General features: G+C 38.5%; 1 protein-coding gene across 6 annotated transcripts in view; it reads left to right on the forward strand.

Moving 5' to 3' along the window:
* The window catches only part of RYR2 (ryanodine receptor 2), a 535,490-nt gene that overhangs the window by 404,661 nt on the left and 118,719 nt on the right, over window positions 1–12,110 (forward strand). For all 6 annotated transcript variants that reach the window (XM_044239419.1, XM_044239420.1, XM_044239421.1 and 3 more), the window contains 5 exons: window positions 1,923–2,053; window positions 5,130–5,450; window positions 6,884–7,124; window positions 7,517–7,604; window positions 10,205–10,297. In XM_044239419.1, coding sequence (XP_044095354.1) covers window positions 1,923–2,053; window positions 5,130–5,450; window positions 6,884–7,124; window positions 7,517–7,604; window positions 10,205–10,297 — 874 coding nt within the window. The remainder of the gene's footprint in view (window positions 1–1,922; window positions 2,054–5,129; window positions 5,451–6,883; window positions 7,125–7,516; window positions 7,605–10,204; window positions 10,298–12,110) is intronic.

Here is a 12,110-nt window from a genome sequence, read left to right on the forward strand (position 1 = left end):
GATACATTGTAATATCCAGTAGTCCAGACTCTCTCATTACCTTAGCAGGGCTGCTATTGTCGCTCTTGTTACCTCTCTTTTGTTTTCTGATTGTTTTTGGGGGGGAAAAGGAGGGTTGGATAAAATTTGGGATCCTTTTCTTAGGTTCTAAAAAAAGATACATTTTTTTTTTGCAATTATAAAGTCATTTGGGGAGAATATAAAAATGAAAATCAAAAGATGAGTGAAAGATACTTTGAGAAAATGAAGAAGTAACACTATAACTTGAGAAAAATGTAGATATTGGGGTGTCTGGGTGGTTCAGTCACTTAAGTATCTGGCTCTTGATTTCAGCTCAGGCCATGATCTCGGGGTCGGGAGACTGAGCCCCGAGTCTGGCTCTGTGCTCAGCACAGAATCTGCTTGAGATTTTCTCTCTCCTCTCCCTTTGCCCTTCCCCCATTCATGCTTGTTCTCTCTCTCTCTTTCTCAATAAATAAATAAAATCTTTAAAAAAAAGAAAAATGTAGATATTTTAAATAAGAGTCATCTAAAAAGATTGCTCTTTTCAGAATACCAACACAAATGATCAGAGTTAGTCTGAGAATTACTAGTTGAATCAAAAATTTAAAATAAATTATTAAATAGGTCACATGAATTGCTAATGAAATAAAAGCACTTGTCCAGTCAGATGTAAAGGCAAAAATTATTTTGGAGTCATACTGGAAACATTTTAGACTATTAAATTCTTGAATAAATATATCCTCATTATTTTCAAACATTTCTTGAACTCATAATATGTGCCAGAAATTTTGCAGTTCTGCATTCTTAATTTTAGGTGAGGAAAGCAAAACATAGAAAGAATGAGTAATTTTTCAATAGTAATACAAGTATTAGGAATAAGTTTGGAACTCAGTTCTGTCTGAATAAAAGCCCTGTAGCCCTTGTAATTTCTTTATATCCTAAATTATTTTTAACAATGAAGCAGTATTCGATGTTTGAATTAAATTCTGTGTTATTCAGTGTCATTCTATGAAGGGACATTCTCTCGTAACTGACTAAATTTCTAATCATTTTAATTTAAAATATTAGACAATCAGACCTTGTTAATTTTAAGTAATCATATATTTTTCAGTTAGAAATTTAGAACTACCAAGTGAATTATGTAATATTTTCTTAATTACATTTTATTGACTTTGAAAATAAAACATTTATACACAATAATTTAAGAAGGTCATAATATACCAAAATAACTCTCAAATTGGTCTGCATTTAATAAACAATGTGCCAGTGAATCCTTGGACGCCATAGGTAACCAAGGAAAAGAGGGAATTTTTGTCAGTGGCAGGGGCAGCTTTGGGTCATACCCTCCCCTAAATCAACTGATCACAATATCTATCCTTAAACCTCTTCCATCCCTTAAAAATGATAAGTCAATTTTGAGTGTTATTAATAGTTTTTGACATTTATTATGTCTTACTATTTTTTAGCTACCCTGAAATTACTTATATATAGTAAATTTTCAAAATATTGTTTTAGTGTATTGGTGTAAATCCTTTATTTTTTTTAATGTTTTTTAATGCATTTATTCACCTACCAAGAATTCTCCATCAGGTCATTATGTTTAAAAAAAAGATGTAAAGAAACAAAGCAAAGCAAAAGACATGTCCGAACTTGTAAAGGGATTTGACAGGGACTTTGGTCTTTTTTTTTAACAGAAAATTTAGCCTTTTTTTTTTTCTTTTTCTTTTCTTTTTTTTAATGGCGGGACTGTGCTATTGAAAGCATATGTTGTTTTGCAATATAAAAATTGGATTTTGGAGTTAATTTTATTGGTAGCACTAGTAGTATCCCTCTTGTAGGTTAAACTGGTTAATTTTACTCTAACTTCTTCAGTCATTCACTTGGAAGACATAAAAACCATAAATGTTTTCCACTTGCAGGCAACGTTCTGCATTAGGAGAATGTCTTGCTGCTTTTGCTGGTGCCTTTCCTGTAGCATTTTTGGAAACTCATCTCGACAAACATAACATTTATTCCATCTACAATACTAAGTCCTCACGAGAAAGAGCAGGTAACACAGAAGCATGTTTGTACTTGAGATATGAAGTTGAAACTTAATGACCTTTGTTTTATTTTCCTACATTGATTTTTTTTCTTAAATGGGCCACTTCAGTTTATTAATAATCTCCAATGCTATTTGTTCTTAAATATTATTTGGATTTTTTTGGGAATGTTATATAGTATTCTCATAGCATCAATAAAAGAAAATTCATTTAATTTCTTCTAAGTTAATGAATCACAGACAAATGAACACTCTTAAAAAGAAGACAAAATAATCGGCAGAAATTGGAAAAGTAAGTCAATCTGATCTCTGATTCAGTTATCTCTAATAATCAGCAAGTATGTGGTATTCTTATTTGTTACATTTATGGATTTGTACCTTTCTGGGTTTTTTTGTTCACCAGATATGTCCATCTTATTGGGACAGCTTTAGTCTATGTGTTTTTTTCCTAATAGTTTAGTCCAATTACTATCATTAAAAATATTATAAATTTGAGACACAGTCAGTGACTTAAATTTGAACCCAGCCTTAGCATGCATATATTTAAGATTTTTATGCCTATATGTATACGAGGTATCTATAAATATAATATGCCTCCTGTTGCTTTTCACTTGGGAAAAATCTATTGTTCTATTTAGGTAGGCTCATTTCCACCATCCCAGTTGAAAAGCTCATAGAACCATTCCTGATGATTTTAAGGATTGGTCAATAAGAATCTATTATAGGATTTACTTACTAGGATTTAAATGGACTTGGATAAGAAATACTTTAAAAAGTAGTTATTTTTTCTAATGAGGCTTTTAAAGCAAGCCAAACAGTTCTCAAGACCTGAATGATACAGAGATGTCCTCTCATATCACTTTTCTGTTTGAATTCCTAAGTCTGATACAGTATACTGTATTTTATTTGCTCTCCAATAGCCTCTCTCTCCCAAGAGAGCTCTCCAAAGAGTTCTCAAAACTTGGACAAGAGCTGTTTGCTGTTAACAAATGCATATCTCTCTGTTAATGAGATTATTTCTCTGTGTAAGGAGCTCATGTTTTTAGGGGAGCTGCTGGTTATACTGATTTTATAATGCCTTTTATCAAGTAAGAAATCTTTTACAAACTCAAGTAATCATTATTTAATTTGCCTATGTTATAATTCTAATTTCATATAACAGGAAGCTAAAGAAAAATTCAGCATTCAACAGTGTGACTTAGCAATATTTCTCTGTATAAATTCCACAGTATATTTGTAAATAGTCAAATATGGTTGAGTTTGAGCTATTAATCATCTGTGTAAACCTGCCTTATGTCTTATTTAGAATTTTTGACTGATTAATACTTTCTCTGTGAGCCCAGAATGAAGCAGATTTGTTATTCATTACAGATAATAAAATGCGCAGAGCAGATTATCTACCTGCTTTTGTTTCTGTAACAGCTACTTTGCATAACAAAGTAAAGGAATTGGGGTGAATGATTCCCTTTCATTCCTGTTTTAGTCATTGGACAAGTAATTGTGGCGTACATTGGGTGGAAGGAGGAGATTTGATACAAGGATGAGCAAGACTGGATTCTTTCTTGCAGGAAGTTTTTAGTTGCAGAAGGAGAGGGACTGATAGGCATATGCGATAGAATTCAGAATAAAGAACAAGAAGGACACCAAAATGCAGGTTTAGCCTGGGACCCCAGGAAAGATCTCACCGAGTTGGTTCAAGAGGATTCTTGAAATTAGGAACCCTGACACTCTGGTACATTCGGAGACACTTCAAGCCCTCAGGGGAGGGGGGTGCAGAATTCAGAGGGAAGGAAAGACTGGAAAACCAGGTGAAGTAGGCTTTCTTTGTTAGGGAAGGAGTGGGCACTGCACCACACAAACAGGATGCTTCTGTTGGCTTTAGGAAGAGGAGTACATGTGTAGGTCAGCGTTGTAGAAATCCAGCCTGACAGAAGTTGAGAAGGTAAACGGGTGTGAGTCGCTGATTCAGAGAATGGTTGTGGTAATTCAGGAGACACGGGACATGAGGAAGGCTTCTTGGATGGAGGATATCATGGTTGTGAGAGGTCCTGGAGCTCTCATCCTGTTGTGTGGAAACGCGAGAGCATTACAGCCTGAAAATTTCTTCTCAGTTTGTGGTCTGGGAGACGGACTGCATAATGTTGTCTTTACCCAGACATGCTCAGGAGGTAGGTGGGAGAGGAAGGATCCAGTTTAAATTTGGATCCACTGTGTTTTAAGCTGCTTTGAAAACAGTATTACACGCAAATGTTTTCAGAAATCTGGCTTTGAGAGCTATTAGCTTATAGCAGAAGCCCATAGGAATGGCCACAATGACCCAGGCAAACGCAGAAGGCAAAAAAGAAAAGAATTCAAGGTAAAAAGAAAAGAGAATTCACAACATTTAAAAGTTCGTCAAGGAGCAAACAGCCTGGAAAGGAGCCTTACAGCATTCAGGAGGGAGTCAGGAAGACTGAATGAATGCATTGAAGTTAAGGAAGAGGAAATTCTGTGAGTGATGGGAAAGCCCCCCTATCAGTTAGTGGGGTACGGATTTGTGAAAGAGGGAAATGGGTAAGTGGTGGGAAGCAGAGGACTTCATTGCTAGAAAGCTAATTAACCCAGGGGAGACTGGAAGTATAGGTACAGGCTGCTGGGGAGGAGATAGGAAATCCTACGGAGCAAAGGGCTGGAGAAGCCCAGCAAGGCCTCTGCAGGGTGGCGGACTCTGCATTGAGAACACAGGCCAGACCGTGAACAGGGACTGAACAGCTCTTTGCACTGAAAATGGGGAGCAGCCAGGAGAGGATGGACCCTCCGGAAGACTTGTGGGCAGAGGCATTTGATATCCTGGTTTTCTCTGAAGTAGAAGAAATGGTTGTTTGCTGATCTTAAGGGACTGGTGGTGAGATAGGAATTTGGGGAAAAAGAATGAAAGCTTGGTGGCTGCCGTGACTAGAGAGAGGGAGGGAGCCAACTGAAGGCATGGCCGGTCTTGCTGAGTTTTGAATCCAGCATGGAATGGTTGCTTGCATCTTCTAGAAATCTGGCTATCATCATCTGTTCTTTCAATGAACACAGTTCATTTTTATGTGTGTTTCTCTAGCTCTCAATTTGCCAACTAATGTGGAAGATGTTTGCCCAAATATACCGTCTTTGGAGAAACTCATGGAAGAAATTGTGGAATTAGCCGAGTCTGGCATTCGCTACACACAAATGCCCCATGTGATGGAAGTCATACTGCCCATGCTTTGCAGCTACATGTCCCGTTGGTGGGAGCACGGACCCGAAAACAACCCGGAAAGGGCTGAAATGTGCTGCACAGCGCTGAACTCCGAGCACATGAACACGCTGCTGGGGAATATATTGAAAATCATATATAATAACTTGGGAATTGATGAGGGCGCCTGGATGAAGAGGTTAGCAGGTGAGGATTGGAAAGGAATGCACTGCTTCGTTTGTTTTGTCTCGGAAAGAATTTGAAATCAGAACACTAGGGGCCCCTGGCTGGCTCAGTCAGTAGAGTATGTGGTTCTTGATCTCGGAGTCATGTGTTCGAGCCCCGCGTTGGGTGTAGAGATTACCTAAATAAACAAACTTTAAAAAAATGAAATGCAGAAGACTAGAAGTTTCCCGTCTTAGTCTTTATCAATATTTTCTTCTGTTGTCAAAAAATATTAAAAATATTATTTCTGTCATACTGTTCTTTAAAAAAAATGTAGATTGAATAAAGCATCAGGTAACTTGTCATATTGTTACAACATTTTTGTTGTTACAACTTTTAAGCAAGTAAACATTTTCCTGGTTGAACAGTCTCTGTAAGATTAGTCAGTAAATGCAGGGTGAAAACTAATGATTCAGTAGACAGAAAAATAAAACTGGATTTTGAAACATCCCCCTTTTAGCAATTCATCTTTTTAGGAGTGGGGAAAGAAAATCAAAACATGCAGTCAAAAATTTACATTTGTTTATCATTGCACTATTTAAGTTGGATAATGGAAGCAATTTCTTTTCTTTTCTTTTTTTTTTTTAAGATTTTATTATTTGAGAGAGAGAGAACACACACAGGGAGAGGGAGAGGGAGAAGCAGACTCCCCTTCTGAGCAGGGAGCCCAACATAAGGCTCCATTCCAGGACCCCGAGATCATGACCTAAGCTGAAGGCAGATGCTTAACTGACTGAGGCATATAGGTGCCCCAGGAATCAGTTTCAAGGATAAAAAGAAGGATTTTAAGGAATTAAATTCAGAGAGAGAGGAAGAGGGAAGGAAAGAGGGAAATTAGTTATTTACTTAAAAAACACAGTAATACACCAATGTCTTACTAATTTGGGTAGGGTGTTTTCTCTTTTATACATCTATTATTAGTAAATAAAATAACAGTTCCCATGCAATGTAAGTCTCCCACTGGTACCAGGATGGGAAAGCAGAAGTGATATAACTAGATGTCCTCTCATAATTATTCAGTGGTACATATTCCTTGTAAAGAAAGGACCAGAGGAACCTTTTCCATTTGGGGATTTTTTCTTCTCTTTGTGAGAATAATTGATTTCTAAAGTGAATGAACGTGTTTCTGGTTTTGTTTTTTGTTTTTTTTTTTTCTATTCCAAATTAGCTGCCAATTAAAAACAAAAAACAAGAAAGCACATCAAATTCAATTCAGTAATCATTTTTGAACAGCAACTGTGCAATTAGGTTTGGGACTGGAAAAATGGCTGAGGCACAGGCTGAATCCTGAAAGAAGCCACGTGCTGGGGGAGGAGGGGGTGCGTAGATCGTGCGTTTACAATGGTAATTATAATCTGTCTTCACTTTAACAAATGTTGATGCAGGGCAGAATATTAATGTCTGTCTTCAAACAGTTTTTTCGCAGCCCATTATAAATAAAGTGAAACCTCAGCTCCTAAAAACTCATTTCTTGCCATTAATGGAGAAACTCAAGAAAAAAGCAGCGATGGTGGTGTCTGAGGAGGACCATCTGAAGGCAGAGGCCAGGGGGGATATGTCCGAGGCAGAACTTCTCATTCTCGATGAGTTCACCACGCTGGCCAGAGACCTCTATGCCTTCTACCCGCTGCTGATTAGATTTGTAGACTACAACAGGTACAGTGTTCAAAAGTGATGAACTTCTCTGATTCCGTCATGACCTTGCTGGGTTCCCACATGCCAGTGGACTTGCTTCATTGACTAATGAGCTTGTCCATGACTGTGACATAACCAAATGCTTAGAGAAAGGGTGGTTCTCACCAAGCCTCTCCAAATTACAGTCAGAAATCACGTTTGTGGGTTCAAGTTAGCAGTCTGATAGTTACGATGTTTAAATTGTTTTCAATGTTAAACAACCGGCCTCTGAAGCCACTTGTGAGTTCTGATATCCTGGCTTCACCCTTAGCTGACTTGGTTTCAATTTTAACATTGAGTGGGTGATTTTTATAAAAAAAAAAATTCACTCAAAGGAATAACTGAGAAACCCCTTCATTTGTTATGTGATCTAGGGCAAAGTGGTTAAAAGAGCCTAACCCTGAAGCAGAGGACCTTTTCCGCATGGTGGCCGAAGTGTTTATCTACTGGTCCAAATCCCATGTAAGTAGGAAAATATGGCAGCACTTCCTGTTTGGTTAGGTCAAGGGCTTACACATTTTTGTGTGCGTGTTTGTGTGTTTTTTTTAAGAATGTATTTATTTGACAGAGAACAAATAGGGGGAGAGGGAGAAGCAGGATCTCCACTAATGCGGGGCTCAATCCCAGGACACTGGGATCATGACCCAAGCCAAAGGCAGCCCCTAAACTGACTGGGCCACCCAGGTGCTGCAAGGAGTTATATGTTTTTAACCAATGTTCCTGTCCCCTTAGTAAATACCTATGATAATGTTTCTCAAGGATGCTTCCTAGTATCACTTAGCAGGTGAGAGAGAGAGAACAGAGAGAGAGAACAGATTCCCCTAGGTAGTTTGAGGGAATATAAACCCTCTTTTGGGTTTGGAAAGGTATCACAGGGGTTTTTAGTTGCACTCCATAAATGGCGGGTTTTTTTTTTCTTTTTCCTTTACCCCTAAATCTTTAGGGTAAAGTGAACATAGAGATGTGGCCTTTTATCATCCAGGCTTCCCTGGATGATGTAGATGTTTTGCTAAGCTCCCAGGAGCCCTCATGCCTAGTTTGAGAAATGCTGAGGTGAACTTTTGTTTTCCAGTCACAAGAATAATTCTTGTTTACTTGTACGGTACTACTTCTTTAAATGTGTTCCCTCGGCACATACTTATGTTTCTACAGGAGTTTGCTTTTGCTCACATGTTAGAGTAAAATATAGCTCCTTCTAGGAATTCTGTCAGTAGAATTTATAAAGTACATCTTTAGTGAATTTTCACTATTTTATATGTTGCAAGTAGAAATCTATGTTTTTAAATCTGAAAAAGATTTTAGTAATAGAAACTTGATATAGTATTCTATAAATATTCAAACGACTAGCAGAATATGGCTAAGTGACCATTTATTGTTGTCCCAAATTATTTAAAAAGCTTAGAATTTTTGTGTCAATTATAATTCTTTTTTTTTTTTAAAGATTTATTTATTTATTTATTTGACAGAGAGAGAGAGATCACAAGTAGGCAGAGAGGCAGGCAGAGAGAGAGGAAGGGAAGCAGGCTCCCTGCTGAGCAGAGAGTCCGATGTGGGGCTTGATCCCAGGACCCTGAGATCATGACCTGAGCCGAAGGCAGCGGCTTAACCCACTGAGCCACCCAGGCGCACAAAAATGTCATATATTTTTTTAAATTAAATTTTCCTACTTAATGTTTAGGATAAAAATTATTATTTAATGCCTACCCCTGAGGAGTCTGTCAAACTTGGTATCAAATGTATTTAAAATATAATTACATTGAAATAATATGTGGAATAATGGCTTTTCAAAATGTATGCACTTACATCTTCACAATGACTTTCATTTTCAGTGATGCCCAAAATTCTTTTAGATCCATTAGGTTCCTCTGGATGAAAGCAAATGATTTCTGAGTCTGTGTAACTTATGTTGAGAAGGTACACTAGATTTTTCAGGGAGCCTTGGAAGGAATGTTTGAAATCCAGAGCCCAGGAGCAAATCACTTACGAAAACTAAAAACTGTGCATTTTTCCTTGAAGAACTAAAAATTTTCAACTTCATCAATCACCAAAATACCAGAAAAGCTTCTTTAAATGTATATGCAAGACAGAATTTTGGAACAAGTTCTTGGAGGGGTATTTATCACAATCAGTAGGTTTTTAGATGAATGTCTAATGATAATTTCAAGAGTAAGAAAAAAATCGGAATATGTACTTTTGGATCTCATGGGTATATTTGAAACCCAGATCTCTTAGTGTGTGTCCTATATATTCCTCCCCAAATATTTAAAGGTGAGACTCTATGGGCACCCATATTATTGTGGATGGTAAGATCAGAATGTTAATGTGAGCAGAATGAAAGTCAAAGCATAGTCCTTTCCCTGTCCTTCGCACAAAGTCTATTATTACTCATCAGTTATTAACATATTTGGATACTTACTAGGAAGTCATTTTATTTGGGTTTTGCTCATCCCAAAGAGGAAAGCATATGCTGAGATCATTAACTTCTCTTTTAAAACTCTGATTCTCTCTGCTTTCATTTTATGTTTGTCCCCTTTGCTATCACTGCTCAAACACTTGACTTTGCCTGTGTTCGTATGTTCCCAAAATAAAAAACGAATAAAATAATGTTATAGTAGATGATGTGAGATATAGGAATATTATAGGCAACAATGAGAAAGTAGATAAAATATCTGACAGACTAAAAAATTATATCCTAGATGTTTGTTCCCGGGGTTCCCAACGCCCCCACTGCCACAAGCAGTCTGTGCCTTTCACCAGCTAAATTTGCATTTGAGTACTTGTTCTACCCCTCTGTAGGTGTGTGACATTAGTACTTAAATATTCTGGATCTTAGTTTTCCCACCTTTGAAGCATACGTATTTATATCTAGTTCCCGGAATTGTTGTCTCAAGCCAAGTATCCTCATTGGATAATTAAAAAAAAAAATTGTTCCCTTTTCTTGGGAAATCATATATCAGATTACCACTTATCTTTGTAGGAACTTTTGGGTCCTGTATAACCTCTAATTACATGGACTTCTTGTCTATGTGGTTTTAACTGAACTTTTCTTTGCAACTTCTCAGAATTTCAAAAGAGAAGAGCAGAACTTCGTGGTACAGAATGAAATCAACAATATGTCTTTCCTCATTACTGACACCAAATCAAAGATGTCAAAGGTATTTTCATAATCTGTTGCACTGTTCTAGAAAGTTTTTGAATGTAGCTTTCATTGTTGATTTTTTTCTACATTTTCTGGAAGGTGTACAACTGAGATTTTAGGGATTTTGTGATGTTTACTAATTAAACACACACACACACATACATACAGTTTGAAGGGTACCCGGGACTTGTTTTAAGGAACTATGGTAAGACACATTGACACAGAAATGACTCTCATGAAGCAAGAAGATGTTACTCACAGTTCCCTGGAAACCGAAGGCATGGCATATGGTCGGGGCCTGTGGCAAAGCATTATTGTCAGTCTTGTGGCAGAGGGAACACAGGTGGGGGGAGGGGGAAGACAGGCGGAGTCTTTGTTGAGGTTTCTATGGGAAGGGACAGGGTAAGCATGTTTAGGATTAGCTAATTTGAATAATTTCACTGGGCTTGGGATGTAGGGGGCATCCCTAGTTGTCTGGTACCTCGCCCTAGGGTGATTAGGACAGGTGGGTCGAGACCCAGGAAAAGAAATAACTGGGGACTGTGAGACTCTCTGTTGCTTGGTTTGTGTATGAAAAGTGTGCTTGCGGTAAAGTAATTATCTGTAGGAAATGACCAGCAGTGGGAGGGACAAAGATCAGCAAGACCCCAAGATGCCAAAGCATTAGAGTAAAAAGACATACTTAACACACACACACACAGTCAGTGTAATACACATGTAATTAGTCAATACTGTTTATTCATCAAGATTATGTATATGCATTTATGTGTGCCAAGTATGTAAACAGCCAGATAATTAGCTGCACTGTTTAAGAACCACGTGCATGATTTCCAGATTCTCGCATATGAGATGGGGGTGTGTGGCTCTAGACTTTTGTTTTCTCTGTCACTTATGTTGGGGAGGGGAGGAACTTGCAAAAAAAAAAAAAAAACCAGTTTAAAAAGCACACCTTTCTTGTTCGAATTACCACTGAATAAGAAAATGAATCTGTTACATGGGGGTAACATAGAAAGTGTGCAGCCAAATGGCCAAAGGTGCAGAGTTAGTGTGGGTCTGGCCGAGGAACTCCATCTCTACCAACTCTGCCACTGAGGGGAGAGTCTCAGTGGGAAGGACATAGGCATGACCAGTACCTGTCACCTGCTTCGTTGGTGGCCACGAGGACAGTTGACTAGCATCCCTCAGGGCTCCTCGTGTTTTTCAGTGTTAAATGCCCCGTCTTTGATGCTACCGCACAGGAGCTAAATGCTAACCCTCGCCGGAGGTTCGCCTACCTCAAACAGCGTCCAGCCGAGAGCCCGTTCCCATGCTGGGCTCTGGAAGCGCACACGAAGGATGAGAACGTTTCTCTCCGGGCCACCAGCAAGCCTGAAGAGTGAGCTGACGCTGTCTTGAGACACTGTGCTAGGAACACGTGTCTCATGGATGTTTTGAACTGAAAACTGTTAGCAAGTGTCTCTGCTTTGACAGCATGGTGTCAACTTAGGACCGTGTTAACAAAGGCACAGAGAGAGGGCAGAGGGGGTCAGCGTTTTCTTTGAGAGGATGGGGGTAATTCTGGTCTATCATGACACTCACAATGAGTGAAAATTCTGTAGAGCAGAGGTCTGCGTCTTCTTACCCAGGCACCCTCTTCCCTCTTTTTCCTCACGGTAGTCCAGTGATGCTCAAAACATACGGTCATCGTCCTGTGCCTCCTGGAAGCCAGACGGGGGCGTCTGTGCAGATGGACGTAGGGTAACACTTACTCCTAGTTGCAGGGAGAAAATGCAAAGTATTGGGAAGAAGCATTTTAATATCTTCCTCCCAACCCTGCCTCTGCACGCACG

The sequence above is a fragment of the Neovison vison genome, chromosome 2, assembly GCF_020171115.1.
Source record: "Neovison vison isolate M4711 chromosome 2, ASM_NN_V1, whole genome shotgun sequence".
Classification (NCBI taxonomy): Eukaryota; Metazoa; Chordata; class Mammalia; order Carnivora; family Mustelidae; genus Neogale; species Neogale vison.